This window comes from Mirounga angustirostris, unplaced genomic scaffold (genome assembly GCF_029215605.1).
Source record: "Mirounga angustirostris isolate CCGP_5_RB_7025 unplaced genomic scaffold, mMirAng1.0.hap1 SCAF_1, whole genome shotgun sequence".
Classification (NCBI taxonomy): Eukaryota; Metazoa; Chordata; class Mammalia; order Carnivora; family Phocidae; genus Mirounga; species Mirounga angustirostris.
The window spans coordinates 198644273-198671415 of record NW_026991709.1 but is presented as its reverse complement, the minus strand read 5'-3'; the positions used below and the strand labels follow the sequence as shown (position 1 = coordinate 198671415).

At 54.5% G+C, this 27143-nt stretch overlaps 3 protein-coding genes across 4 annotated transcripts in view; all 3 read right to left on the bottom strand.

The window, feature by feature from the left end:
- Window positions 1-2038: 2038 nt before the first annotated feature.
- LOC123833831 (cytochrome b-c1 complex subunit 1, mitochondrial) lies at window positions 2039-10203 on the bottom strand. 2 transcript variants are annotated; one of them, XM_045862483.3, is made up of 13 exons: window positions 10047-10203; window positions 9652-9795; window positions 8007-8093; window positions 6926-7055; window positions 6514-6712; window positions 5892-5971; window positions 4355-4470; window positions 3976-4119; window positions 3680-3840; window positions 3492-3577; window positions 3073-3161; window positions 2682-2757; window positions 2039-2232 (listed from the first exon to the last, which is right to left on the bottom strand). In XM_045862483.3, the coding sequence occupies exons 1-13, from the start codon at window positions 10200-10202 to the stop codon at window positions 2168-2170; spliced, it is 1533 nt and encodes a 510-aa protein (XP_045718439.2). In that variant the 5' UTR covers window position 10203; the 3' UTR covers window positions 2039-2167. The 2 variants fall into 2 exon arrangements, with proteins under 2 accessions (XP_045718439.2, XP_045718440.1); XM_045862484.3 differs by having other exon boundaries at window positions 9652-9792; window positions 10047-10196.
- Window positions 10204-18583: 8380 nt separating this feature from the next.
- On the bottom strand, window positions 18584-19641 carry TMEM89 (transmembrane protein 89). The gene is made up of 2 exons (XM_045902202.2): window positions 19124-19641; window positions 18584-18769 (listed from the first exon to the last, which is right to left on the bottom strand). Exons 1-2 carry the CDS (start codon window positions 19517-19519, stop codon window positions 18584-18586), a joined length of 582 nt encoding a protein of 193 aa, XP_045758158.2. The 5' UTR covers window positions 19520-19641.
- A 2042-nt stretch (window positions 19642-21683) lies between these two features.
- The window catches only part of CELSR3 (cadherin EGF LAG seven-pass G-type receptor 3), a 36761-nt gene continuing 31301 nt past the window's right edge, over window positions 21684-27143 (bottom strand). Inside the window, 12 exon segments of the mRNA XM_064596483.1 lie at window positions 21684-21836; window positions 22074-22210; window positions 22491-22545; window positions 22734-22910; window positions 23637-23729; window positions 24130-24249; window positions 24338-24430; window positions 25655-25724; window positions 25872-25978; window positions 26222-26317; window positions 26641-26718; window positions 26826-26939. Coding sequence (XP_064452553.1) covers window positions 21822-21836; window positions 22074-22210; window positions 22491-22545; window positions 22734-22910; window positions 23637-23729; window positions 24130-24249; window positions 24338-24430; window positions 25655-25724; window positions 25872-25978; window positions 26222-26317; window positions 26641-26718; window positions 26826-26939 — 1155 coding nt within the window. The 3' untranslated portion in view covers window positions 21684-21821.

The following is a 27143-nucleotide window of genomic DNA, read 5'->3' as shown; positions in this document are numbered from 1 at the left end:
CAGCCCTTAAAGCTGTCTGATAGGTGAGAACAGCAGAGAACCAGACACAATCTCCTTACAGGGGCAGCCCCTGGCCGCCAAGCCCCCACCTCCTCTTGTAGGGCAGAGGGCAGAGCTGCCACATACGGTAGGTCCAGCCTGTAGGGGCGACTGGACACCCTGCTGAGAGGGTAGCAGGAGCATGACGTGGCCCTGGAAGGAAGGGCTGCCTGCTGTGTGGGGGTCCCTCAGAGGGTGCTGGGAGAGGCTGTCGGGGCGGTTCAAGCACAGGTGGCCAAGAGTGTGACTGGAGCCCCTCTGAGGCTCCTGGCTCCAGGTACACAGGCTAGGGCACAGCTCCAGAGCCCAGCACCTTCCACCTGAAGACTGGGGCCCCAGAGCTCTGTCCTTCCTCTCATGCTCCCCCTGTCATCTCCTCCGGCTTCGGTCACTACCTCTGCCAGGTGGCACCACGTCTCTAAGTGGGGCTTTCCAGGATTCCAGCCTCACACATCCCACTGTCCTGGACACCTCCGAATTTCTCACCAAAACTGGCCAAAGCTAGGCAGGTCATCCTCTGGCAACCTGCCCCTCCTTGGGGTACCCCAGCCCTGTTGGGGCTGTTGTCCTGCTTGTGTCCCCTGCAGCCCGCTCCAACACTGCACTGCCATAGCACAGCTCCCTGGGGTGCCACAGAGATCCAGACTCAGAGTCCCCGTGCTATTCCTCAGGCTGACCAAGTCACTTCTCTTCCCAGTAACCTCTGAGGCACCTCCCTCAAAATGCCTCCAGAGTACAGATCAAATTCCCTGGCTTGGTATGCAAGGTCTGTTGGGACCAGATCACTTCCAGGAGTGCCCAGCACACCCAGAGCCTTCGAGGACCATGTCTGGGCGTAGAAATCAACCCCATCTTCCAAGAGCTCAAACTTAGGGCAAAGATTTGGTACTCCCTGGGCCCAGTGTGCTGCATCTATAAGCACCAGGGTGGGCCTGTCAGGGTTCTGCACTGTCTAGCAGGTTCTCTCAAAGTAGGAGGATGACCTGGGACCTCCAGCTCTGGGTTCTAGAAGGCACTTGACAGTTATTTCCTAATTGACAACTGGTGGCAGCAGAGATGAGGGAAAGGCACTGGGGCAGGGCAGGAGTGATTCAAGGGTTGTCTGGGGCCACTGTAAGGTTAGGATGCTGGGTGACTTCTCAAGAGCCCGCTCCTCAACCACCTTTGTCCTGGGACTCTGCTCCCGACTGCCAGCAGCACTCCTCCTAGGAGAATCAGGCCCCTCACTTCCATCCTGGGCTCCTAGGGAACCTGACTGCAGAAGGGCTGGAGACAGAAGAGGATTCTACCTGCCCACCTGCCTCATGGGGCCAGGACCTGAAGGGGGACTAGGCAGCGGTGAGCTCCACCAGGTCCTGGCTGCCACAGGTAGATGGGAAGGGGATCATCAGGCCAGCAGCTCAGGACTTGCCTGGGACAGATCTAGTCAAGGGAGGGGGCTCAGGCCCCACTGAGCTCAGGGCTATTCTCGGAGCCTGAGTCAGAGGCAAATCGAGGCAAAGGATTCCTGCCCTGCCTGTCCAGGCAAAAGTTAGAAATCAAATGGGAACACTATGCCTGAGGCGATCCTCCTTCCAGAATCCAAAGTAAACATACGAAGGAGGTTTCCTCAGGGACAGTCCTTGGCCCTTCTGGTCTGTCCAGGGGGCCAGGAACTGCCAGAAGGCATACTGCATGGGGCCCACAGCAAAGGGTTTCCCTCCTGAGCCACCAGACCTCTACCAGGGCAAAAGCATGGGTTCCCACACCCTACTCTTGGGACAGACTAGCTAGGAGCATCCCCCACGTGGCTAAATGGAAACATCTGGCTTCAGCTCCCTGCAAGCATCAAAGGCTTCCGGCCTCCATACTGCAGCCCCCACGCTTGCCCCTGGCTGAGGATACATCAGCCTGTGGGAAGGCGGAAGGATCCGGGGCAAACAGAACTGGAGGGAAGTCCCTGCTCCCCCATCCACTGCCCAGGGGACTCCATGGCAGTGCCAAGTGAAGGACAACATGGTTCTCGACACAGGGCTTTATTGGAAGTAAGGTCATCTGCGTACAGGTCTGAAGAGCCAAGGTGGTATGTTTGTGGTGGGGAGGGACCATGAACCGTGGCCCGGCCCTCTTGCCTGTACAGCCTTCCTGCCTAGAAACGCAGCCAGAACATGCCGCTACGGATCCGGTTGTAGTCTGGGAGCTGTTCAATGGGGCCTGCAGGGATAGGGTGGGGCGTCAGGGTGGGGTGCCGGGCCTGTGGAGGGACGTCTGGCCCTGCGCCGCACCCGACTCAGAGCTGCCCAGAGCAGCACAAGACAGGCTTTGAGTGGAAAAAGGGAAGAGAACTTTCCCCCAGGGGTGCCGAGCCTGTCACTTCGTGCTCTGGCTCTTGGAGCCCCACCCCACACACGGAGGTGTCCGTTACCTGGCGGGTGTGCGGTGCTCATGGAGGCACCTGGCAGGGAGTCTGGGAGCTGCTGGGACAGGTTTTCTGAGCAAGAACTCCCCGGCAGCCAGGTATTGGGCAGAGCCTCTCGGGGGCCTCAGTTTGCGGCTGCCAGTGTGGGCTGGGGGGGAGGCGGAGCACAGGCAGCAGGGGAGGCCAAGGGGAGGCCAAGAGGAGGCCCGAGAAAGACAAAGAACAGGCTCTCTAGGCCACTCACCCAATCCAGCCACTGCTGGACACTGGTCATAGAAGTACTTGGAGCAGACCTCACGCACCACACTGGCATCCACGTCCTGCAGGGAAAGCAGAGAGCACACGGACAGGCAGGTTCCCGGGACCACCTCAGCCGGTCAACGTCACCCCGCCCATCAAGATCTTCCACACGGACTGAGGAGCTGCCCCCTCAGCCAAAGGGGAAAGGCAGGGGGGCCCTCCCTGCCGCAGACCTGCCCAGGCCCCACCCATGCCCTCGGCTTTCGGTGCCTCTGCCCGGCCCTCCAATTATGCCAACCCTGTCGGGGACGCTGCCGAGGACACCAGGGATGCCCGCGGAAGCAGTCTGTACCATGCACTGTCAGGCCTGAACCTCTCCCAGGGGCCCCCGTTACCGCAATCCGGCTTTCCCACTCAGCCAGAGGGATGCGCCGGCCATAGGTCAGGAGGCTGCGTCCGATGTCCTCGCACACAGGAGTGGTGCCTGCAAGGGTCAGGGAAGGCTTACAGGTCCCCCCAGTCCAGTCCTGGAGCACAGGTGCTCATGAGCCTCCAGCTCCAGGCTGCCACCGGGGCTGCGGTCTGACCCCGGATCCCAGCCCTCACCTCCACCATCTGCTCCCCTAACACTGGGCTGTTGCCGACCTGGCCCGCCGCCACCTAGATCTGACCCACCAAGCCCCTGGGGGTGGCAGTGGGGATATGGCATGGCCTTCAAAGTTCTCCTCTCCCATCCGGGCTGGAAACATGGCTATCCTGGGGCCGTCCCTGCCAGGATGTGCTCCATGCTCGCCCCCAGAGCTGCAGGACTCACCATCCAGATGAGACACCAGGGCATTTCTGAGAAGGTTTTTGCCCCGGAGCACCTCACTCTCCGTGGCGCTGGTACATAGGCGCATCCTAAAATGGGCAGGGGGTGGGGTGGTCATCCTGAGCGATGGGGTGGTCACCGTCCCGCTCAAGGGGCCCTCCAGAGCCCGGCCATACTGGGCTGCCACTCACCACTGGCCCTGCAGGAAGAACATCATGTCGTCGATGTTCATGCGATCGCAGACGAAGTGTGCGCCCAGCAAGCCGGTCTCTGCATAGCAGATGTTGAAGGTCTGGAAACTCTGGCACAGCTTGTTGGTCACGGACACGGCAGCCAGTGGGCTGGACAGGTGCTGCCGGGGGCAAGGAGCGTCAGCATCCACCCTCCTGTCTGTGGCCCACACCCTGAACCCCACGGTGCAGGAGCCCACGGCCCCAGCCCGCCCTGGTCCCCGAAGGCAGGGTCCCGTGCTCAGCCCAGCACTCACCGTGCCGCCACCGTAAGTGCAGTCGTAGTGGCCTATGATGGCATTGGCCACTTGGAGGGCCACATTGTCCGGGCTGGCCCAGCCAGGCCCCTCTACCGCAATAGCTACATGGGCCAAGGGCAGAGCATCGTCGCGGTGACGGATCTGAAAAAGGACACGGCGAGACTGAGAGAGCCAGCATATCCAGACGACAGGAGCGGTACGAGGTGGGGATGAAGCATGCACACGCGTGTGTGAACACGGGTGCCTGGGAGGCAGCAGCCACAGGGCCCGTTCCGCACCCCGAGGCATCTCTGGCGTCACGAAGACAACCGTGTTCCCGAGGGTCCCTCCGGAGGCCCGGGCTGAGAGCACCACCCCGGCCCACAAGGCGGCCCACCTCGCTGCCCGTGAAGCGGCACGGAGCCAGGGTGGGCACGGTGTCATCCGTGTACGTCTCCGAGACGCTGCTGAGGTGCTTCTGGGCGAGGTCGAGCAGCTGCCGGTGCTCCACCCCTGCCAAGACATGGGGCGCCGTCAGCGGCCGGGCCGCAGGGTCCGGGGAACCACGCAAGGCGGAGGACCCCACGTCCTATCTCGGGGGGAGACGGCGGAAGAAAGGCACGACGTCAGGACAGGGTGAGAGAGGAGAATCCTCCCCAGACAGACCCTGCCTCACGGGGGGACAGGCACCTCAGCATGGAAGAGCGTCCGTCCCCTCAGCCCCAGGGAAGCAGCAGCATACGGGGCGTAAAGATGGGTCCCCAGGGGGTGCGTTCTCCCCCACGTTAAGGACAAGCCTGGGGCTCCCTGGGCACCAGGCCACCTGCTCTGCTTCTCCCTCTGACCCCTCCTCAGGCAGATCCTGGCTGCTACCCTGGGGGGGAGGCTAACGAGAGGGCACACAGGTGCTACTGCAGGGCCGTGACTAATTCGGGGGACGGTCACAAATAATGTTGTGACCTCAGTCCCCCAGGGCCCTGCGGGACTGCACATCCTCGCCGTTACAAGAGGAGGTCTCTGCTGCTCTAGCATCTTGACCGGTCGGTGCTGTGGCTGTGCGCAGCCAGAGAGACAGCCTGCCAGGCGCCCCAGCCTTTATGCCTTCCTTCCCTGAGCTCACACCCTGCTGGTCTCAACACAGTCTCACATGTCACTCGCTGAAACTGCCCTTGGTACCACGGGTCACAGGCCCCACGGCCACCAACCATGCTCTTCCCAGCAGTCCTTTTCACCCACCCGGCTGCCAAGGCCACAAGCTGGAGAAGCATCCTTAACCCCAATCCTGTCCACTCCCCACCACGGCCAGACGTCTTCAGATTTCTATAAAACCATCCTGAGTCCAACCCTCACTCCTGCCACCTCCCAGCAGACACCTGCCACAGCCCCACCCTGGTCTGCCTATGCTCTGGCCCCCACATGGCAGCCAAGCATCGGGCCACGACACTGCCCTGTCCCTCTGCTCAGGGTCCCCACTCCCCACCTCACTGACCCGCCCCCCCGCATCCTTTAGGTCTTGGTCCCGATAGCATGTGCTTCAAAAGCACCCCCTAACCCCCAACCACGCAATTCCTGGTCTGTCATCAAATGTGCATCGTCACACCCCAGTGTCTGGCCTGCCCACTAGCAAGGCTGCACGGAACGAACCTCAGGGCTTGTCTCTCCCACCAGCCCGCCAACTGGGTCTCTTAAGGGACAGGTGGGGCTGAGAAAGGCCTGTACTGAGGGGGAGTGGCATCCCTATGTGGCGGGTACCAGCGGTGGCGACAGGGCAGAACCCCATCCCATCTCAGAGGGCATGAGAGAGACAGCACAGGAACAGGGTCCCCAGGAGTGGAAGATCCCCCACTGTCAGAACCAGGAACCCTGGGCCCCGGTAACCAAGGCTGGTACCCACCCAGCCATTACCACAGAGCTTCGGTGAGCCCAGCACTCACCTCCAGCTGCTGCCAGCACCATGCGAGGGGCCTTGTAATGCCTGCTGAGGTACTCGGTCAGGTCTGCACGAGACAGCTTCCTGCAAGACATACGGCCAATGGCTCAACGCCTCTCCCAGACCACAGTGGTCTGGGCCCCACAAAACAGTGCTGAGGAGACAGACAAGGAGAGATGTGGCTTCTCCGGGGTGCAAGCCCTAGCACACCCCTCAATCCCCTTCCCCATCTCTGCCACCCAGCCCTCTGGGCCCCACCTCACGTCTGCACTCAGGACAGGCTCAGTCCTTCCTCTCCGAGGAGGCTGTGAGCTGATGCGGTGAGGCTCTCAAGAGGCGGCGTCAGAGCTCGTCCCACCAGAGGACGAAGAGCCACGCAGATAGGATCCCCACCGCTCCCTCCCTCAGGTTGTCAGGACACACATAAAATCATACCCTACAAGGAGGCCCGCAACTCGAGTGAAGACCACATGGGCATTCAAAAAGATCCCCAGGAACCATGTGGTGACAGAGAAAACGTTTTCAGTTGTGCAAATTAAGAACATATAATAGCACAGGCCAACTAAAAACAAACCGGGGTGGACGGGGCTTGAGCGCGGGCCAGCACGGTCCCAGCCAACCCTCACCTGACATTCCCGCTGGGCCCCTCCACAGCCTGGGCTAGAGGTGTGCCCTGGAACGCCGTGGCATGCAGGTAGTCAAAGACCACGTCCCGCATACACGCATCGTTCTCCTGCAGCTCCTGGAGGATCACATCACGCTCCTTCTCAATCTGGGAGTCTTCTAGGCTGCAGTTCTGCACAATGTCCGCCAGGAGCTCCACAGCTGGATGCAAGAAGGGCAGGTGTGGGCACGAGGTGGGCCACTGCAGGCCAGTACCGGCACAAACTGCCCGGGTCTGGCACGCCTGGTTGCCCTACTACAAGAGGATGCTGTCATGGTAACCCCATTCTTCAGCCAAGCCAAGCTCCTGGGGGCCTGTCCTCTGCACCCCTGAAGTCCTATACCCTTGTCCTTGCCCCCTCCTCCAGGCGTTACCTTTTGGCAGGTCCTTGGAGAGCGCCTTGATGTAGTAAGCTGTGTGCTCCCGAGTGCTATAGGCATTGAGATGGGCTCCCATGCTCTCCACCTCCTTCTCCAAGGCATTGCCAGGCCGATTTTTTGTTCCCTTGAACCAGGTATCAATAGGATCAATCAGGAGCCACACAGGAGCTCAGGACCCCCATCTTCAAAGGCCAAAGTCCCAGCAGGATCACTGGTCCACAGGCACCTCCTTCAGCAAAGACTATGGGGATAGAGGGCCTACAATCTGCGCTCACCAAGGGCTGAGCAGGCCACAGTACCACAGGCTGACAGAACGGAGACAGCCGGGGGCGAGGAGAGAAAAGGCATGGCCAGTGCAATCCAGAGCCCCAGAATAGCCTGGCCATAGCAGCACTCTCTGTCCCCTTGCTGTCAGTCATGGTCAGGTTAGCTCACATCAATGTGCAGGTGATGCTGCCATGACCTACTCTAGCCCCATGCCAGTCACATGACTGTGTGTGTGCTCGTGGACACCTCTGTGCGGCTGCTGCTGGCTGGACTACCCACCCCGTCCTGCTCCACACCCCCACCCCTCCATAGCTCCTCCTCCAGTTTTTCAGTCATTCAAAAAACTCACGACTTCATGCCAACACGGGCTGGCGCTCCGCCCCCGCAAGAAAGCTCAGTATTTACTTCTACAAACAAGAGATGCCTCGGTATTCTGCCAGAGGAGAGCATTTCACAAGGCAGGCCAGCCCAAGTCTATGAATTTGTTAAAATGCACGTGTCGATCAATGTGTCTCACACTTCCACGCCAATGCACACATATAACACAGGACTGGCCTCTCTGGTGAGGAGTGGGGTCCTGCAGATCCCTGCATTTTTTTCTGGCTCTGGGGGCCTTATGCGGGGGTGATCAGATAGGTGCTCACTCAGGAGAGGCTAAGCCCATGTGGTTCTTTCCAGAAAAGCCAGCCAGAGAGTGCCCCCCAGCTGAAGCCCATAATTGAGGAGGTTGACTTTGCTAACCTGCATCCTCAGGAGGGACAGAGGCAGCCCTAACCCCAGGGGAGATTCACGACTTCAGGAGCCTCACCTTGAAAGCCAGATGCTCCAAAAAGTAACCTGCCCCATTGTTCTTCTCAGTCTCATAACGGCTGCCAACGTCAATCCACACCCCGACCTGGACAAGAAGCCATAGACAAAGGTAACACACAAACCACCCCAGCCCCCACTTACACCCTACCCTGGATGACTCAACAGAAGCCCCAGATAGGGGGTCACGGTCCCAGGGCGGGGGAGAACGGTCTCAGCAGGACCCCTATGCTTGGAGCTACAGCTGTGCCCTGGGCACAGGCACTGGCTGAAAGACATACTGTGTCACCTCTCCTTCCCACTCTATTTATGGACTGGTTCCCAAGGAAGTTTCTAACTGTGCACACTCATCTAACCCCATTACCATATGAAACTCTTATATTCTGTTCTCACTCTTCAGTTGATTATTTTTTCTAGGCAAGGAACACTTCGTTTGCAAACAACAACTTATTTTCTCCTTTCTAAAAATTATACCCTGCCTCTGTTCTGGTGATTTTGTCTTTCACCATTAAGGAAGGAGGCAAAGGTTTAGACACTGATCGTTTTATCTTATTAAGCAAGGAACCTTCATTCACAATTATTTTTTTAAAAAAAGTTTTTAATCAGACTCGAATACTTAACACTGCCAAGTGTCTCCTTGACACCCAATGAGAGAATCTCCTAATTTCCTCAACAGCCTCCTGGTGTGCCATGAAACACATCACCCCACACAAGTCACACAGATCTAGTCTTTTAATATTTGCTCAGAGCTGATTTAAAATTTTCACATCTACTTACCCAAGAGATGTTGATATACATACCATATATCAAAAGTTCTTACACTAGTAACTGTTTCACAACTAACATCTCAGAAACAAAAATTAATCTTACAACCCATGGTAGCTTTTGGTTATCATCGACAGCATTCTATCTCTGGCACTAAAGCACAGTGGTGCCCCTTACAATCTAGAGCATTTCCAGAGTCCATGAAATATAGCATTCTCTCCCAAACTTTGTTAACAGGCTTTGGGTCAGTTTATATAAGTACCATGTCATACAGAAGTTACCACGATCTTTTACTGTGTTTAGTAACAACTTGTATCAAAGGACATTGTTTGTTCCTGGAAAACTGAAAGAATTTACCAATAAAACCACTTAGCCCTGCAGTTTAGGGGAAAGAGGATTACGTCTTGAGAATCTTCTCACCTAGTATCTAGCCAAGATTTCTCTCCTTAAGTCAATTTGGGGATTTGTGTTTTTTAAAATGATGCTTCTTTGGAATCTTCAAATGCATTCCTCATGCAAGTGCATAAGCGGTCTAGCCAGGACATTATGACTTTGGGCACCTTACGTCTCTGAAACCCATTTTCCTCATGGTAAAATGAAAAAAGATCACTTCTCTCATATGGGCTGCTTAAGAAAACGCTGCAAAGAACTTGGCCTCCTGCTTGTCAGGCATCATGTGCTAAATGTGTGAGTTATAGTGAGGAATGCCCCACGACGTCAGGCCTAGCTGGGGTCGGGATTAAAGTAGTAGAGTCAATCCAGCGGTGAGTGAGAAGTCCGACCCAAACCACAGAGGACTCGAGCCCAAGGTCACACCCTGACCTGGTGAAAGACGCCAGGCGCAGTATGGAGGCGGCCTCCCGAGAGGGGCCCCCGCTCACCGTGCAGGTAGGCTGGGAGGACTGCTCGGAGGCCACTCGCAGCCCGTTGTCCAGCACGCTGACCTGTGTCTCTGGCACGCTCTGGAGAGCTTGGGCGAAGGTGGCGGTGCTCCGCAAGGGAGGCGACCTCAGCAGGGCCGGCTGCTGAAAAGGGACGACCGAGACTGAGGGCTGGGTTGCGGGAGCTCTCCTCGGCTCCCAGGCCAGCAGTGGGATCCCCGTCGCCGCCCCCCGGACAGCCGCGAGACTCCCATCCCCGCTCAGCGCCGTGACCTTCGCACGGCCCTGACCCCACAACCTCCCCAATCTCGACCCTCCGCCGCTAGCAGCCCGCTCCCCGTCCGCGTGCCGAAGCCCCGCGCTCCACGGCCTTGTACTGTCCGCTGTCGCCTCACCGAGCGGCGGGCGCTCAGCAGCACTCTCGTTCCGGTCCCGGCCGCCCGGCAAACTGCGGAGGCCGCCATCTTGTAGCTCCGGTCGGCGCTAGGTCGCGCCACGCAAGCGTAGAGGGGACGCGCCCGTCCGAGGCGCAGGCGCACTGCCGCAGACATGGCGCTCGGCCGCCTCCTGGCGGAGACCAGGAGTATTCACGCCCGGCTGGTCCGTGGTTCTGTCCGCGCGTCTACCGGCACCTGCGTGCTTCAGCCCGCCTAGCTGTTCATGGCCAGTGCGGGTCCATCCTCGGCCCAGTCCATCTTTACCTCTCATCCATGGAAGGCAAAGTGCGCGATGTTTTTAACGAACCGCGGGCGCCCCGAATCCACTGCGTGCTCGGAGCTGCCGCGCGGGCCAGGGGCGCAGCAGTTGCGTGTCCGGGGATGCGAGGCGCCGGGCTCAGGCACCGGCGTGGGATGCGGGGACTCCGAGGTAGCTGCTGATCACGGTTTTCTCTTTAAAAGAGTGAAGTAGATTCAGACGGTTGACATCGAAGGAATTTAACAAGATATTGCTGAGAAAAAGGAACGGTTTGAAGACTATTTGGGTGGAGAGAATATGGATTCCGTTTGTTCGTGGTTGACACTGGCACTGTGCGTGTGCACTCATATGCCCTGTGAAACTGAGTTCGAATTCAGAGTCATCGACCTTGAGTCACATTTCGGAGAGGAACGTGGGAGAAGCCTGCTGCTGCTCCCGGTTCCCGACTTCCGTGCGCACTGCACACTGTAGAACAAGGAAAACTCCGAGTCTGGGGTTTGTGAAATAGGTTTCCATGTTTGGAACACAAAACATACACACACAAATAAAACAAAACGATGTGGCTTTTCTAACAGACCCCATAGAAAAAAAATCCGGAGGAACTCACTCGAAACTCTCAGCCGAGTGACTTCTGGAAAATGGATTGAAGGGAAGGAGGATGTTACCGTATTTACATTTCTGTGTTAATACAGAATTTTTAATTTTTACAAAACAAATGTTACTTTTGAAAGAGCATACCTCTGAACTCTGCTTTTACATGATTTATATGTGATTTATTGTACTTCTATCTTTGTGATCTTTCAAAAACAGTCATACTTAAAATATAAGTCTTATAAAAAGCAGACAGAAGATGCTTAAGTGTGTGTTTATTAATATTTTGTGGTCTAAAATTATATTATGATTTAGACGTGAAAAATAAAAATGAAATAGAATCGTCTAATTAGTCTATCTTTCCACTTTTTTAAAACTTTAGTTTAAAATTTTTTTTTTTAAATTTATTCATGAAAGTCAGAGAGAGAGAGGGGCAGAGGCAGAGGGAGAGAAGCAGGCTCCCCGCCTAGCAGGGAGCCCGATGCGGGACTCAATCCCAGGACCCTGGGATCATGACCTGAGCCGAAGGCAGACGCTTAACCATCTGAGCCACCCAGGTGCCCCTAAAACTTTAGTTTTAAAGAAGTTATATATTTACAGAAGAGTTGAGCAGATCGTAGAGTTCCCATACAGTTTCCCCTTTTATTAACATCTGACATTATTAAGGTATGTTGGTTGCGATTAATGAGCCAATATTGGTACACTATTATTAACTAAAGTCTATAGTTTATTCAGATTACCTTAATTTCTACCTTTTTTTTTTTTTCTGTTCTAGGATTCCATCCAGGATACCACATTACACTTAGTTGTCACGTCTCCTTAGGCCCCTCTTGCCTGCAACACAGCCACCTCCAGGGGCCACCACACTTCCCCAAAGAGTTCACTGCACGCACTTCCTCTCCTCTCGTTCTCTCCCAAATCCACCCCAGTCCAGTCCTCGCGTCACTTCTCCAAATCCACACCTGTCATAGCAACCAGTGAGCTCCATGTCATCCCTCCTCCATCTTCAGATTTCTACCCTCTGCTCTTCTTGTCCCACCTCCCTGGACTCTCCTTCTTAGCTCCTCAGCCGGTTCTTCTTCACCTCCCAGTCGTAATAGAGAGCCCAGGCCTCAGTCCTGGCTACCTCTTCCCTTCCTGATCAAAATTTGCTCTCTTGTCATCTCATGGCTTCAGTGCTGTCTGTACATACAATGGCTACTGGATTCCCATCATTTACTCACCATCTCCCCTGGAGGGCCAACATCTCAATTAAACATGGCTAACACTGAACTCTTCACTCTCCCTTCCAAACCTATTCCTCCCACAATTGCCTTCATCAGTAAATGACACCTCCATTAACCCAGTTGCTCAGACTAAAAATCTAGGAGGCAGTCTTGACTCATCTCTCAAAATTCACACCCAATCCTTTAGTAAATTCTATTCCAAATAATTTCTATATCCAGTCTTCCCCATCCCCTTCCCCTACCCCCACTGCTACCTTGGGGTGCGAAGGCAAGGACGATGATAAAACCAGGAAGTGCGTGATGTTGTAGAAGCCCCGGGGAAGTATGTGTTTCAAGAGGTTGGTCAAAAAAGGAAATGTTTACTAAAAGCAGCAGTCATTGCAATGACTTGGCAAGAGTCTTTGATGATTCACTGATCTTTGGAAATTACTTGGTATATGGAATCAGGTGAAGTAAAAATATCCTTTCCCCCCGCAATTGAATTTTTTAACAGCATTTCTTTTTTTTTATTAAGTACCCTCTATGCCCGACGTGGGGCTTGAACTCATGACCCCAAGATCAAGAGTCACAGGCTCTACCGACTGGCTCAACCAGGTGCCCCTCTAACAGCATTTCTTGACTACACCTCCTTTCTCTATCCATCTCTATGCACATCTCCTTTATTACCCACCCCAGGGATTCTCAAACCTGTAACCAGGTCTGTGTGGGCTGCCTGAGAAGGCTCTGACACTCACCTTACTCTTCTCATTCAGTATTTATTTGATATACTCACCAGTTTATTATTTTGGGCATTTTTCATGTTTTTTAAATTAATTTTATTTTTTTAAAGATTTCTTTATTTTAGAGGGAGAGAGAGAGCAAGAGCATGAGCAGGGGAAGGGGCAGAAAGACACAGAGAGAATCCTAAAGCAGACTCCCTGACTCCCCACTGAGTGCTGAGCTGGATGAAGGGCTCAATCCCAGGAGCCTGAGATCAGGACCTGAGCCAAAATCAAGAGTCGGCCGCTTAACTGACTGAGCCACCCAGGCGCCCATGTTTTGTTTTGTTTTGTTTTGTTTTAATTTTAGATTTAAATTGTGCTAACATTTATGTAAAATTTAGTATCTTAACTATCATTAAGTGTACAATTCAGTGGCTTTGATAACAGTCAAAATACTGTGCCACCATCACCACTATCTATTTCCAGAACTTTGTCATCATCCGAAACAGAAACTGTACCCATTAAGCAATAATTCACTATCTCCTCCTTCCTCCAGCCCCTGGTAATCTCAATTCTACCTTCTCTCTCTATAAACTTGCCTATTTTAAATATCTTGTACAAGTGGGATCATACAATATTTATTGTTAAAAACAAGAGGCCCAAAGTGGAGTCATTTATGCTAAGCTTCAAACCACCAAACCAACCTTTTTGGATGTGTGTACTCATGTTTTTCATCAGATTTGGGGGGAGGAGTTGACCATTATTTATTCAAATGTTTTTTCCTGCCCCTTTCTCTCTCTCTTCTCTGTTCAGAACTCCCACAATGCATATATTGTTCTGCTTGATGGTGTTCTACAGGATCTGCACATTTTTTCTTCATTTTTCTTTCTGACCCTCAGACTTGATAATTTCATTTTTATTACTTTCAAGTTCACTGATCCTTTCTTCTGCCTGCTCCAGTCTGTCGTTGAACCCTTCTAATACTCCATTTCCATTATTGTAGTCTTCAGCTGCAGCACTCTTGGATCCATTTAAAATTTTCTCTTTAGTGATATTCTAATTTTATTCAGACATTGTTTTTCTGATTTCCTTTAGCTCTTTGTCCATGGTTTCCTTTCATTAATAATTCCACTGCCTGGGCTTACTCAGGGATGTTTTCTGTCAAGTTCCTTTTTTTTTTTTTCCCTCTGCAAACAGGCCATACTTTCCCATTTCTTAACATGTTTCATAATATTTTGTTGAGAACTGGACATTCTGAGTATGACATGTGGCAGTTCTGGAAATTGAATTCTCTCACTCTTCAGGGAATCCTGATTTCGGCTTGTTGAGAGGTGGAGCCATCTGTTTATGATCTTTCCATACTATTTTTACAAAGTGTATATTTCTTGTTGTGTGCAGTAACTGAAGTTTCTATTCTATTATCACTTTGGCCAGCCAGTGACCTCACAAAGATTTCCTTAAATGTCCGGCTCCCAAAAGGAAGGTGGGATGGGGGTTGGGGAGTGAGATCTACTTAAATCCCCTGCAGCTGGGAAGCTGCCTCAGCCTGTGGGAGTTGAAACAAGGAAATTCATTGAATTAAATTCTTCATTAAACTCTCCCTTGGATGCTGCAAGTGTTCAACTAGACTTCAGAGTTCCAAAAACCTGCTACAGTCTCTGCTAGCTCAATAGTTATTATGGCGGCGGGAAGGATTCCTGGAGAGTCCTACTCTGTCATCTTTTTTTTTTTTTTTAAAGATTTTATTTATCTATTTGACAGAGAGAGAGATAGCGAGGGCAGGAACACAGCAGGGGGAGTGGGAGAGGGAGAAGCAGGCCTCCCGCTGAGCAGGGAGCCCGATGCGGGGCTCGATCCCAGGACCCCGGGATCATGACCTGAGCCAAAGGCAGACGCTTAACGACTGAGCCACCCAGGCACCCTCTGTCATCTTTTTTTGATGTCACACCCTGTTCTAAACTATTTATGAAAATAGTACTTCGTCAACCTAAAAGAAAAACCTGGTTTGATTAGAATTGTATCAATGCCAGTAATTTGGGGAAAAGTGTTTTTTTGGACAGTTGGCCAAGAATTTCCGATATCAATATCCTGGTTCTGTTTTAACCCTTTTTCTCTCGATCGTCCTCCCTCCTCTTGCATTTTTCCATAACTAACAAGAGCTGAGGCTCTGTTTTCAACATTTTACTTGGAAATCTCTGCTACTTAATGTCTAAGTTCATCGCTTACAAGTTCTGCTTTCCACCCAACTCCTGGACACAATTCCACTAAGCCCTCTACAGCTACTTAGCATCCTACTTCCTCTTGATCTCCAATAACATGTTCCTCGTTTCCTTCTGAGTCCCCACAGGCAGCATTTTTAAAGTCAAGATTTCCCCTAACAGTTGAAGGCAGTTTGGGCTTTTTCCATCATGCCCTTTGACATTCTTCCAGCTTTTGCTCACTGCTCAATTCCAAAGCCATTTCCACGTTTTTAGAATTTGTTACAGTAGTACTTTGCTCTTGATAGCAACATTGTTATTAGTTTTCTATTACAGTCATTACAAATTACTTGGAACTCAATGACTCAGAACACAAATTTATGATATCACTGTTTTGTAGCCTCAAAGTCCAACATGGATCTCATGGAGCTAAGATCAAGGCATCAGCAGGGCCGTGTTTTCTGGAGGTTCTAGGAGAGAATTTGTGTCCTTGATCATTTGGGTTGTTGGCAGAATTTAGATCCTAGTGGTTGTAGGTCTGAGGTTCCTGTTTTTCCTGCTGGCTATATCCAGAGGGTCATTCCCAGCTTCCAGAGGTCACCTGAATTCCTCGGATTTTTGGATGGTGGAAGGGACCTTCTGAAGGAAGGGATCTTCAAAGCCAGAAACAGAGGATCAAGTACTTCTCACAATTTAAATCTGACCAACTCATTTGCCCTCTTCATCACTTTTAAGGGCTCATGTGATTACATTAGGCCCAGCAAAATAATCCAGAATAATCTCTCTTCCTTAAGGTCTTTAACCTTAATTCCGTCCACCAAGTTCTTTTTGCCATGTACTGTAACATATCCACAGATTCCATGGCCATCTTGAGGAGCCATTATTCTGCCCACAACACCCTCACTAAGAGGTACCCACCCCTTCCCCTCCCCAGTCTGCTCCTTCTTACTCCTCAGAGCTCCTTTTCCATGGAAATTCTGACCATCTTCTAGTTCCCGGACAAGGCCAAGGTCCATCCCCACCCTCTCCACTAGGCTTGTCATTCTGACTGGAGCACTCTCCCCTACTCTAGTCACCTCACTCTTTCTTCAGGTGCCCACAGTCAGTCCATGTCTGCTCCACTCTGACGAGGCCAGCACACCTCTCTGCAGAGTAATTGCTTTTTTCTAGTTGGTTTCACCACCACCACCCTCCCATTTGTGAGTGGGTGAAGGGGGAGCCCTTTCTGTTCTGTACCTCAATGGATCCTGGTATCCACAATGGAACCTGCAAGCAGTGGGTGCTCACTGAACCTTGGAGAATGTAGAAGTGGGCCTAGCGAGAGGCTGATGAATCCTAAGCTTCAATGCCTTTCTCTTCCAGGTCTTGGGAAGACCCCCAGTAGTGTGTCCATAAGGGCAAGTCTTTTTTTTTTTTTTTTAAGATTTTATTTATTTATTTGAGAAAGAGAGAGAGAGCACAAGCTGGAGGAGGGTCAGAGGGAGAGGGAGAAGCAGACTCCCTGCTGATCAGGGAGCCTGATGTGGGGCTCAATCCCAGGACCCTGAGATCATGACCTGAGCTGAAGGCAAACACTTAACCAACTGAGCTACCCAGGCGCCCCAAGTTTTTTTTTTACACTCGCGAAATGGAGATATTCTAACTGCATTCAGTTAGAACCTCTGTCCTTTCCCAGTCAACCCCTCCACCCTACCTCTCCGCTTACAGGGGACATTGAAGAGGTTATAACAGTTTGGGGGTTCAGCCAAGAGGAAGGTGGGTTGGGGATTTTCCCAGGTTGGGTTCTCTGGAGAGCAGGCTCCAAGAGGGAGATTAGGATGTTTCCCAGGGAGTCAAGATTGGTATCTGAGGGAGGAAAGGAAAAGGTTGGGCCAAGGGCAAAAACCAGCTGTGATGAGGCCCTTCTGCAGCTGAGGTAGACCCATCTGCCGACTGCCTTCTCGGTGGCTGGCAGTAGCAGGCTTCCCTGCAGGGGGACCCGGGTGGCACAGCTCCAAGTCTACCTCAGGGACACACTTGGTTTGGGTTTAGAGGGACCCAATGCGGTTTGCTCCACTCCTGTGTGTGGTTAACTTATTGTTCCTATCCTGGTACAGGAGTCCTCCAGGAACCTCCTGCCAGGTCAGAGCTCCTGGTCGGGACAGAAATACAGGATCCTATTGCATTTAGAACCTGCCCCCACAGTGCCCAGTGCTAGAAAAATTGTGGGCCACGAAAAGAACACAAATTTTGAAATATCTGTGGAGCCAGGATTTCTCATCTTTGAGAAATTCTTCCAAATTCCACAGCTTCTATATGAAGGCAAGCTGACAGTTTTCTGAATTTGAAAACCATCCAGACCATTGATGGGATATCATCAATAACAGGTTGGGAGAGGAATTTTCCTCTCCTAACAACAACAACACCCTCACTAAGAGGTACCCACCCCTTCCCCTCCCCAGTCTTCTCCTTCTTACTCCTCAGAGCTCCTTTTCCATGGAAATTCTGACCATCTTCTAGTTCCCAGACAAGGCCAAGGTCCGTCCCCACCCTCTCCACTAGGCTTGTCATTCTGACTGGAGCACTCTCCCCTACTCTAGTCACCTCACTCTTTCTTCAGGTGCCCACAGTCAGTCCATGTCTGCTCCACTCTGACGAGGCCAGCACACCTCACACTATCAAAAATTAAAACACAAATGTCAATCAACCATGTTAGAAGGAAGAATGAGTTATTTTTCAATTTTCTGTATAGAGAGTATGTCCCCCATATGACAAACCCGTCATCCTATATAGAGGTTGTCAGAGTCTGCAGCCAGGGGGTTCAGAAGAACATGCATTACAGAAACATGTCAGGACATCACCACAAACACATTATTGGTCTGGATTTTGCATTGTAGGGTCAACTCTTTAACACTGGTAATCTCTCGTTTCTTTCCTGATGTGAATGCAACTGTTTCTATTTTTGAATAGAATATTCTTTTTCTAAGATAGACCTTAAACATGCATAGGCCTCAGTACCCGCTCAACCTGGGTTATCTGCAGAAGGAAGGGAAGAGGGGGTGAAGTTCAGCCCTCACTCCACTTCCGGGGGCCTTAGGGCAGGGGCCACTCAGGTGCCAGAGGATGTTTGGGGTTGCCACAAAGATGAAGGTGGCCAGGGCTCACCCTTCACACCACCCCCGACCCCCTGCATCACCAACTGGGAGCCCTCACTGACTCAGCCATTGTCACCTCCATGGACTACCCACGTCTGCCCTGATGGTCGAGTCTTGTCCCACCACACTGGGGCCCCCGAGGAACAGGTACGTTTGTGGGTGAGAAGTTAGGGAAGAGGGGTACGGGCAATGGAGCAGTGTGGGCCAGTCCCATCTGCCCACCCACCCTGGGCACGGAGGCCTCAAGTCTGCTGGCTACGGAAGTAGAAAGGGGACACAGGGTCCAGGCAGGCCTGGAGAAGACACACACACAGGCCTGAGCCTGGCCCAGAGCCTCAGGCCATCCCCACCCCGACTGGCCACCAGGCAGAGAGGCATATATTGGGTCACCCACTCTGGGCGGGAGTCCCCTTTATTTGGGACTTCTGTTGGGTAGATATATGCTGCAGGTGGCTCTCAATATGGACCAGGAGGGAATCCAGCATGTGCAGGACATTAAGGAGCAGGGCGCGGTCTGAGATTGGGGTCCGCCGTTTCCAGGGTCCAGGGAGGATAGTGGTCACCTGTGGATGCTGAGGATAGGACCAAGAGGCAGGAGTAAGAGCAGAGGGACGGAATGGGGGTGTGGTGAGGGGCCGCGAGGAGACCAGGAAGGGAGTTGGTGATGGAGGGTCACCGAGGGTCTGTTGTGGGCTGGGGTGGTCACGGGGGCCACAGGGGCTGGATGAGGAATAGGGAGAGTAAACGGGTGGACAGATGGGGACAGAGTACTGGCCACAGGCAATGGTCAGGGGCTGACGGGTGTGGACAGATGTAGGAACACAGGGTGTGGGCAGTGGGGGAGGGGACCCAAGGCCCAGGCCCAGGCCCTCAGTGGGTCTGAGCGGAGGCGGCGGCTGCGGCGGGCAGAGCCGTGCTACACTCACCTCGGACTTAGAAGCCTGGGAGCGCCGTCGCTGAAGCACTGCTCGGCCCATCATCAGCATCACGGTAGTGGTGACCGTGACCCCAGCCACAGGGTAGATGCGGCTCATGCCCAGGCCCATCCAGTGGCCAGGACAGCCCAGGCTGCCCCCACAACCTTCCAGGCTGTTGGGCTGGCAGCCCCAAGGCTGGAGGTCCAGTCCCACCTGGTACCACAGGGGCCGAGACCAGGCGTGGGAGGGAGCTGGCAGGGCCAGCAGGGGCAGCAGGAGCAGGAAGGGCCGTGCGAGCAGCATGGCGGCACCAAATGCCCGGATAGAACCTGGGTGCCTGGCAACGGGCAAACACCCCGCCCCCAGCAGCAGCAGCAGGTTCCAGCTGGGTCCGTGGCCTTTCATGAGGGGCAGCCTGGCCCGAAAACACAGCAAGGTGGGGGAGGGGGGCTTCCAGGGCCGAGGGGGGCGGCAGGCTTGAAGCCTGGGTGCCAATCTCCTAGCCAGCCCAAGACTGAAGGAATACCTTCCCCCAGCTCCTCCTCCTCCCATAACGTTCAATCCCTAAAATTCTTTTTTTTTTTTAAAGATTTTATTTATTTATTTGAGAGAGAGAGAGAATGAGAGACAGAGAGCACGAGAGGGAAGAGGGCAGAGGGAGAAGCAGACCCCCCGCTGAGCAGGGAGCCCGATGTGGGACTCGATCCCGGGACTCCAGGATCATGACCTGAGCCGAAGGCAGTCGCTTAACCAACTGAGCCACCCAGGCGCCCTCAATCCCTAAAATTCTTTTTTTTTTTTTTTTAAGATTTTATTTATTTATTTGAGAATGAGAGAGAGCACATGAGAGTGGGGAGGGTCAGAGGGAGAAGCAGACTCCCTGCCGAGCAGGGAGCCCGATGCGGGACTCGATCCCGGGACTCCAGGATCATGACCTGAGCCGAAGGCAGTCGCTTAACCAACTGAGCCACCCAGGCGCCCTCAATCCCTAAAATTCTAACACCTCACAGCTCCTAAGGCTGTTGTCCAGCATAGAGCTGCTTGCTGGTCCCCAAAGCCCAGCCTACCCCACAGTCCAAATTACAGCAGGGTGAACCCTCACAAGTGTGGGGCCCCCAAACGCTCTGAATAAAGCCTGAAGGCTCGCGCTGGCCCGTGAGGTCCTGCGTGCTGTGGCCTCCCTCTGGCCTCGTGCAGGCCTCCCTGGTGTTCCCGAACACAATTGCTGTTTCCTACGGCGGGACACAGTCCTCCACTCCACTTCTCACGGCTTGTGTGACCTGCTCCCTTAGCTTCCCTCCCATGCCCCTGTTGGGCAACACAGTCCCTCCTCTCTTGCGTGACCCCGTTTTGTTTTCTTCAAAGCAGTTCTAATAATCTGCAATTTCTTATTTGGGGTCTGGCCTCCACTCCGGCACATAAGCTTCCCTCACCCAGTACTTCCCAAGCACACCACACGCCAGGCAACATTTCTGGTGCAGGGACATGGCGTGTCAGAGTAGATTAAAAAGCCCTGACTTCCTGGGCTGTGGTTGGGGGGGGGGGGGGGGCGGGGCGCCGATGATTCATGAACACAGAGCAGGATGCCGCTGCCAAACACTGAGCTGGACAAGGGGCACCTCAGTGACTTGAAGGGCAGGACAGCCTCTGTCCACTTGCCCAGCATAGAGGGGGGCACCTGGTCATTACCTGGTGGACGGCAGAGCTCATGTGTTCTGAGCAGGTAACAGGAGCCTGGCATTGTTATAAGCACTGCTAGGCACTGCCTCGTTTAATACTCACGGAGCAACCCACGACATGGATGCGGTTTCCATCCCCGCTCTGGTGCCGAGGAGACCCAGAAAGATTCTAGCCCCCCACCCCCACTCACTCAGAGCATCAGCTGGCCCGAAGGAAGGCCCACTGCTGCCCACTGGGCAATCACCCAGATGCTGACCGTTTAAGGTAGAAATCAAGCACATGCTTCTTGCAGTGACCTGCACAGCCCAAGTGACCTAATGATATGAATGGGCTTTTTCCCAAGTAAGTCAATCCTACGCGTTCTTACTTCTCGACACAGACCAGCAGTGCCTGTAACACCATGCTCCCCCAGCTGGTTGCTCAAGCATTTACTCTACACCCTCCAGGGGCTGCACTCACTGGGACCATTCCTGGGAAGCAGGTCTGATTCCACAGTCTTCCAGCTGAAGACACAGGCGCTGAGGGTTGTGCGTGGCTGGGGAGCTTGAACCTGGGGTGCCCCCACCCTGGCTCTGGGCCCCATAACTCTCCCTCTGGCTCTCTATTCACTCACTGGACTCTGCCCTCCTCAAACGTCCCCCCAACTTCTGACTTCAGCCCCCCACTTTGGAGCATAAGAAGAGTCAGGAGTCAGGGCTGTGGATCACTGCCCACCCCACCAAGCCCACACCAAGGCACAGCAAGCTGGTGGTAGGCAAACAGGTCTTTATTTTGGGGGCTAAAAACATGCATCTTCCCCCAACCCAGCCGGTCTGACTCCAGTGTCCCATCCCAGGCCCAGGCCTATAGCACTGAACTTGGGAGACCCAGGACCTCCATCCCTGAGTTATGTGTGTGTGTGTGTGTGTGTGTATCCGGAGGGGACTCCTGGGTGACATCTGGAGGCAGCCCAGGGGCAGGGAGATTCTCACAAGTGCCTGGTCACAACCTGCAGAGGTGAGCGGTCTCAGGCAGGGCGGCGGCATGGTCAGAGTTTGGTCATCTGAGTGGGCAGAGGAGGGGAGGCTCCAGTCAGTTTCCAAAAACACATATCAACCCTTTCCCCCCGGACAGCAACCCCTGCTCCCGGGAGCAGCTTCAGCTGAAGGCAGGAAGGGAAGGCAGTGGGTCCGCTGCAGCAGAGCCATTCAGGATGGGTGGACTTCCTGGAGGTGGGGGTCAGGATAGGGACAAGCAGTAGACAAACAAAAACAGCTCTGTGAGCCAGAGGCCAGCTCACCAAAACAGGGCTGGCAGGGCTGGGCCTCGGGTGTTGGAGGGCAAAGAGGACAGCATCGTGGACAGAGGCAAAGAGATGCTGCTTAGTGATCGAAGCATCGAAGAAGTGCCCAGCCTCAAGCTGGGCGATCACAGGAGCTGCGGGCAAGGAATAGGTCTCCCCTAGCTCAGAGAACCACCAGGAACCCCAACCCCCAACCTCAGTCACCAGAACACCCTGACCCATTTCACCCATGACCTCTACCTCCTGAGGTGACAACAAAACCTCCAGTCACTCCTGACCATTGACCCCTGCCTCCCAAGACGCCTCTGACCTCCAGTCTCAGAGAAAGAGCTTTCCCTGTGCTGCTTGGCAGACTCCTTGGCTGAAAGAGCCCCACTCCCCTCCCAGACCACTCATGCTGTACCCCCCACGCACTGTGGCAGGCGGCCATATACACTTCCACCTCGATCTCTCGGAAGTCGCTGAAAATCTGCAACAGAAAAGGGGGCCAGGCTCAGAGGGAGGCTCAAGGGCTCCAAGGAAGGACTCAGGCAGGTTTGGGGGAGGGAGTTTCGAGAGGGAGCTCAGAGGGGCTCTTGGGTCTAGTTACGGGGTGAGGAGGCTTAGGGGGCCTTGTCCTCTCCCAGGGCTCTTCTTAGGGGTGCCCCAGCCCCTTACGTTCTTCAGGTTCTTGATGCACACGGTGTCCACGAAGGAGAGGGCACCCAGGTCCAGGACAAGGCTGTGGAAGTGTGGCTGAGGCAGGCCCAGGGCCTTCAGTGTGGACCCATTTGGGGCCTTAGCATCTTCCTGACCACTGGCTGCTGCATCCTCTAGCTCATTCCCTGTGCTCGCCTGCTGGGAAACCAGACACCCTGCAAAGGCTGCCCGGAAGGGGTGATGGCAAAGAACACACACGGACAGGCAAGGGCCACACTGGGTCAGATGAGGGAGCATGCATGCAAACACCTGCGTATATGGGACATGCAGGGGACACATGAAAACCTGGACATGGAGGAGGCTCTTGTATGTAAAGACAGGAGGGACAGGAGGGACACATGGGGATGCACAGGAGAGGAAGCCCAGACTCAGGGAGCATGCACAGACGTGCATATACTGCTCTGTTATCTCCCGGGCTCAGGCCTAGGGACGCTTAAGAAGGTGGGGTGCTGGGTGACAGCGCCCCATCCTCAGCCAGCCAGGGTGGGGCGGGTAGGGGGCCCAGGGACACGTGAGCACACACAGACAGCTTGGCACCCTGCCTGGGTCTCTAGTTGAGCTTGGCGTCCCTTTTGATCCCATATTTTTCCCCATAGCCCCAGTCCCTTCTCTCTACCCATGAATCTTGTGGACTCCACAAATTCAACATCTTTGGATGGTAGACCAGAGAGCCACAAGCAGAATCTATGGCAGATCACTAGGCCTCTCTCCAGAAGGCATTGGATCCATCACCACCCGCATCCCCCCACCCCCCACCGCTGGCACAACCACCTCGAACCCACGGCTTTCCTTGCAGGACATGCATGGACCACTCACATCTCTGCAGCTCATGGCTGCCCCCTCTCCCACCTCCAGCCTCACCTTAGCCTTGGAGTCCTCCACGTTGTTGCTCTCCACATCTCTGATGCTGGTGTTGACTTGGATGGAAACAGATGTGCCCTCGGAGGCGGCAGTCTAGGCCGGGGAGAAGGGGGACAAGAAAGAGCTCTCCCAGCTGTCATAGGACAGCCAACCAGGCAAGACTGGTATCACCCCCAGGCTTTGGGCAGCTAGGCAGGCCAGAAACTAAAGCTTGGGACCCAGGGCTGCCAGGCTGGAGGTGGTGGGGTTTTCACCAGCTCCAGGAGCAGCCAAAAATGGAAGAGGACTGTGGTGGTCCATGCTATCACTGGCTTGGGGGTGGGGGGGACAAAACTCTTCCCAGAGCGCTGACCTGCCGGGGGAGCAAAGCAGGGGCCCAGCAGGGTGGGGGGGCATCAGGGAGGAAGGAGGGATGAGTGAGGCTAAGAACTCAGGCCAGGAGGCCAGGAGAAAGAGCATGTGGGTTCAGCAGCAGGACAGGGGGCAGGAATACCTGGCTTGAAGGGGCCCCTGCCTCTTTCTGGAGACTCTTCTGCAGTCGCTTCAGCTTTTGCTCCTGCTTCCTGAGCCGCTTCTTCTTCTGGGAGATGAGGTGGTCAACGTCCACACCGCACTAGAGGCAAATGTCAGGGAAGGGGATGTGGATGCTCTGGGGAGGTGAGGGAGCCTCTGACACTCACCCTGGGGACCCCCGGACTCACCCTCTGCTTCAGCGCGTCGCTGTAGAGCTCAGCATTAGCAAAGTACATGGTGGCTGAGGAGCGGAAGACCTTCACGCCTGGGACCTCCCTGGCCTGGGGATGGGTCAGGTTGGGTGGCTGAGCCCTCCATTCTCCTGGTTGTATCGTGTTCTCCTGCTTTCCTCCCCGTGTGGCCCAGGGCTCCCATCACCAAGCCTCTGCTCACCGGCCAGCATGGGCCTAGCCTGCGGCCCCTGTTCTCCCAAGATCTTGGGCCACAAGCTTAGCCATATCACCCCAACTCCTCGTCCTGCTCCCTACCCCCCAACCTTGCCACGCAGGCCCTCAGCCAGGCCTGTCAATGCTTCCTCCAGGGCATCCTGCACCCTCCCTCCCCACCTCCCCTCCCTTCTGCCAATACCCAGGCCAGGGTATTAGGCCTCCTCGTGGGGCTCCACCCCCCACCCTGTGGTCTGTTTCCTGCCCGCGCACAGAGAGACCCTCCCCAGCTCCCACTCCATCCAGGGCACAGCCCAGGAAGTGTGGCACTGCTCGGCACTCGGGCCTGCATAATGTGCCCCCCACCTCCCTTTCCATCCTGCTGAGCTGCTCCACCTCCTGCCCTCCCCTTACTCTGCCTGATTATACTGTACTCAGACTCCAAGGCTCCATGTCAGCAGGAATGGGCTTGTTTTATTCCAGAACCCCACTATTAGGCACGAGGCTTCTCAGAAGGTAAATGAACCACTGAGATGTGGGGACTCCACTGATCAGATCAGGAAATAGCCTCCCCTACATCCTCGTGCCCCGGGCTCCTGTCCCACCAGCATTCCTGCACCAAGGCTGCTCGGCAGGATAAGGCTTGACTGCTGGCTCCAACCCTCTCCAGGCTCCTCAGTCCCTCTCTGTCCACTGCTCCTCTGTCCTTTCGTAGCTTTTGAGTCACAGACCCAAATTCCTCCCTTGAAGCTCCCAGGACCAAAGCACTCTCAGCCCCCAGGGTCTTTGCCGGGTATAGAAAGGACTAACAAGGGGCGCCTGGGTGGCTCAGTTGGTTGGGCGACTGCCTTCGGCTCAGGTCATGATCCTGGAGTCCCGGGATCGAGTCCCGCATCGGGCTCCCTGCTCGGCGGGGAGTCTGCTTCTCCCTCTGACCTTCCCCCCTCTCATGCTCTCTCTCTATCTCATTGTCTCTCAAATGAATAAATAAAATCTTTAAAAAAAAATAAAAAAATAAATAAATTAAAAAAAAAAAAAAAAAGAAAGGACTAACAAAGGCTCATCCTGCCTCTGTCCCACCCCACCAGGCCTTCCTCCTGCCCAGCCCCTGCCACCCACCTCTGAGTACTCAGCCACATCTTCGTAAATGTCCGTGTCCGGCACCTGCCCCAAGACAGAGTAGCGGGGCCTGTGAAGGAGAGTGTGTGAGGAGGGGGCAATGAGGGGGTACCAGGGAGCCTAGGGTTACCCCTGAGACGCGGGAAAGCTGGAGGGAGCCAGAGTGGCCCTCACCCCCTCACCAACTGGGATGGGGGCACCGAAAGGGGAGACTCACAGCTGTGTGCGGACCACCACGAGCAGCAGGGAGAAGACGACTGAGATTGCCAGGCCGATGTCCAGGTTCAGCAGGATGGTGGCCACAAAGGTCACCAGCCAGATGAGCTAAAAGTAGAAGGGTAACATGGCTAGGGGAGTGGGAGAAAAATGAAACTCCGCCCAGAGTGCTGACCTGCCAGGGGAGCAAAGCAGGGGCCCTGGGGGCATCAGGGAGAAAGGAGGGATGAGGGAGACTAAGAACTCAGGAGGCCAGGAGGTCAGGAGAAAGGCCGTGTGGGTTCAGCAGCAAGACAGCGGGCAGCAGGACAGGGGCCCCCAGACCCACCCCTGGGCTCCCAGGCCTCTCACCAGATCCATTCGATTAGACTTCCAGAGGGAACGTATGTCGCTGAACTGCTTCAACATGCCCTTCAAATTCACGATAATGGCAGCTGCCAGGACTGCCTGGACGAGGAGAGGGCGTGTCAGCAGGGGCTGCTGCGAGGTGCCCAGATGCTGACAAGCCTGACCACCGGGGCAGGAGCCAGACCCATGCTGGCATCAGCCCGCATGACGCTAACGACCACCCCGAGCCAAACAACTTGGCTCCGACTCTGAAGGGTTCTAATCCCTGACCCTTGACTCCAAATCTCACCCTAAAGAGCTGAACCTTGACAAAGAGGTCATGCATGACCTTGTATTCCTGCCCCTCCCCTAGGACCTGACTGACCGGAGCCTCTGGCCTGGCCAAGTCCCTCAAGCCTGGCTGGGTGGATGTGGCCACTCACCTTGGGCAGGTCTCTGAAGAGCTCCCCAAGTTTGACGATGATAATGAGGATGAAGAGGGAGGAGACAGCTCCAGCCACCTGTGGGGGGTGGGGAAACAGGGGTGGAGGGAGGAGCGGGGTGGGATCGCCCAGCCAAAGTGGTGTGTGTGCCCGTGCACAGATGCCCACCCACGCCCGAAGCCCACCTGTGTGTTGCCCCCGGCACTCTCCTGTACCAGACTGCGGGACATGGAGCAGCTCACAGGGAAGCACTGGAAGATGCCCCCAATGAGGTTACTGAGGCCAAGAGCCACCAGCTCCTGGTGGAGAAAAAGTGCAGGTATGTAGTGTCTGGTGCCTGGGCCACTATGTCCAGGCCTAGGTGTCCCCAACCTCCATCCACACTCAACAGCCCCCAGACTTGGCTGCTGCTGTCCCAAATGCCTTGCTCTCCCACCCTCAGTCCCCTGCATGGCCCCAGCACATCTGTTTGCGGTTTCCCTATGTCCCACCTGATACTCCAC

What these genes read in the sequence shown, in the direction of transcription:
- TMEM89 (XM_045902202.2), bottom strand. Translation starts at nt 19,519, where the DNA reads ATGAAAGGCCACGGACCCAGCTGGAACCTGCTGCTGCTGCTGGGGGCG. An exon ending in CCCAGGCTTCTAAGTCCGAG is followed by an intron (nt 18,770 to 19,123) that starts GTGAGTGTAGCA and finishes TCCTATCCTCAG; the next exon opens with CATCCACAGGTGACCACTAT.
- LOC123833831 (XM_045862483.3), bottom strand. Translation starts at nt 10,202, where the DNA reads ATGTCTGCGGCAGTGCGCCTGCGCCTCGGACGGGCGCGTCCCCTCTAC. An exon ending in GCACTTACGGTGGCGGCACG is followed by an intron (nt 3,841 to 3,975) that starts GTGAGTGCTGGG and finishes TGCCCCCGGCAG; the next exon opens with CACCTGTCCAGCCCACTGGC. An exon ending in AGTGGGAAAGCCGGATTGCG is followed by an intron (nt 2,758 to 3,072) that starts GTAACGGGGGCC and finishes CTTTCCCTGCAG; the next exon opens with GACGTGGATGCCAGTGTGGT.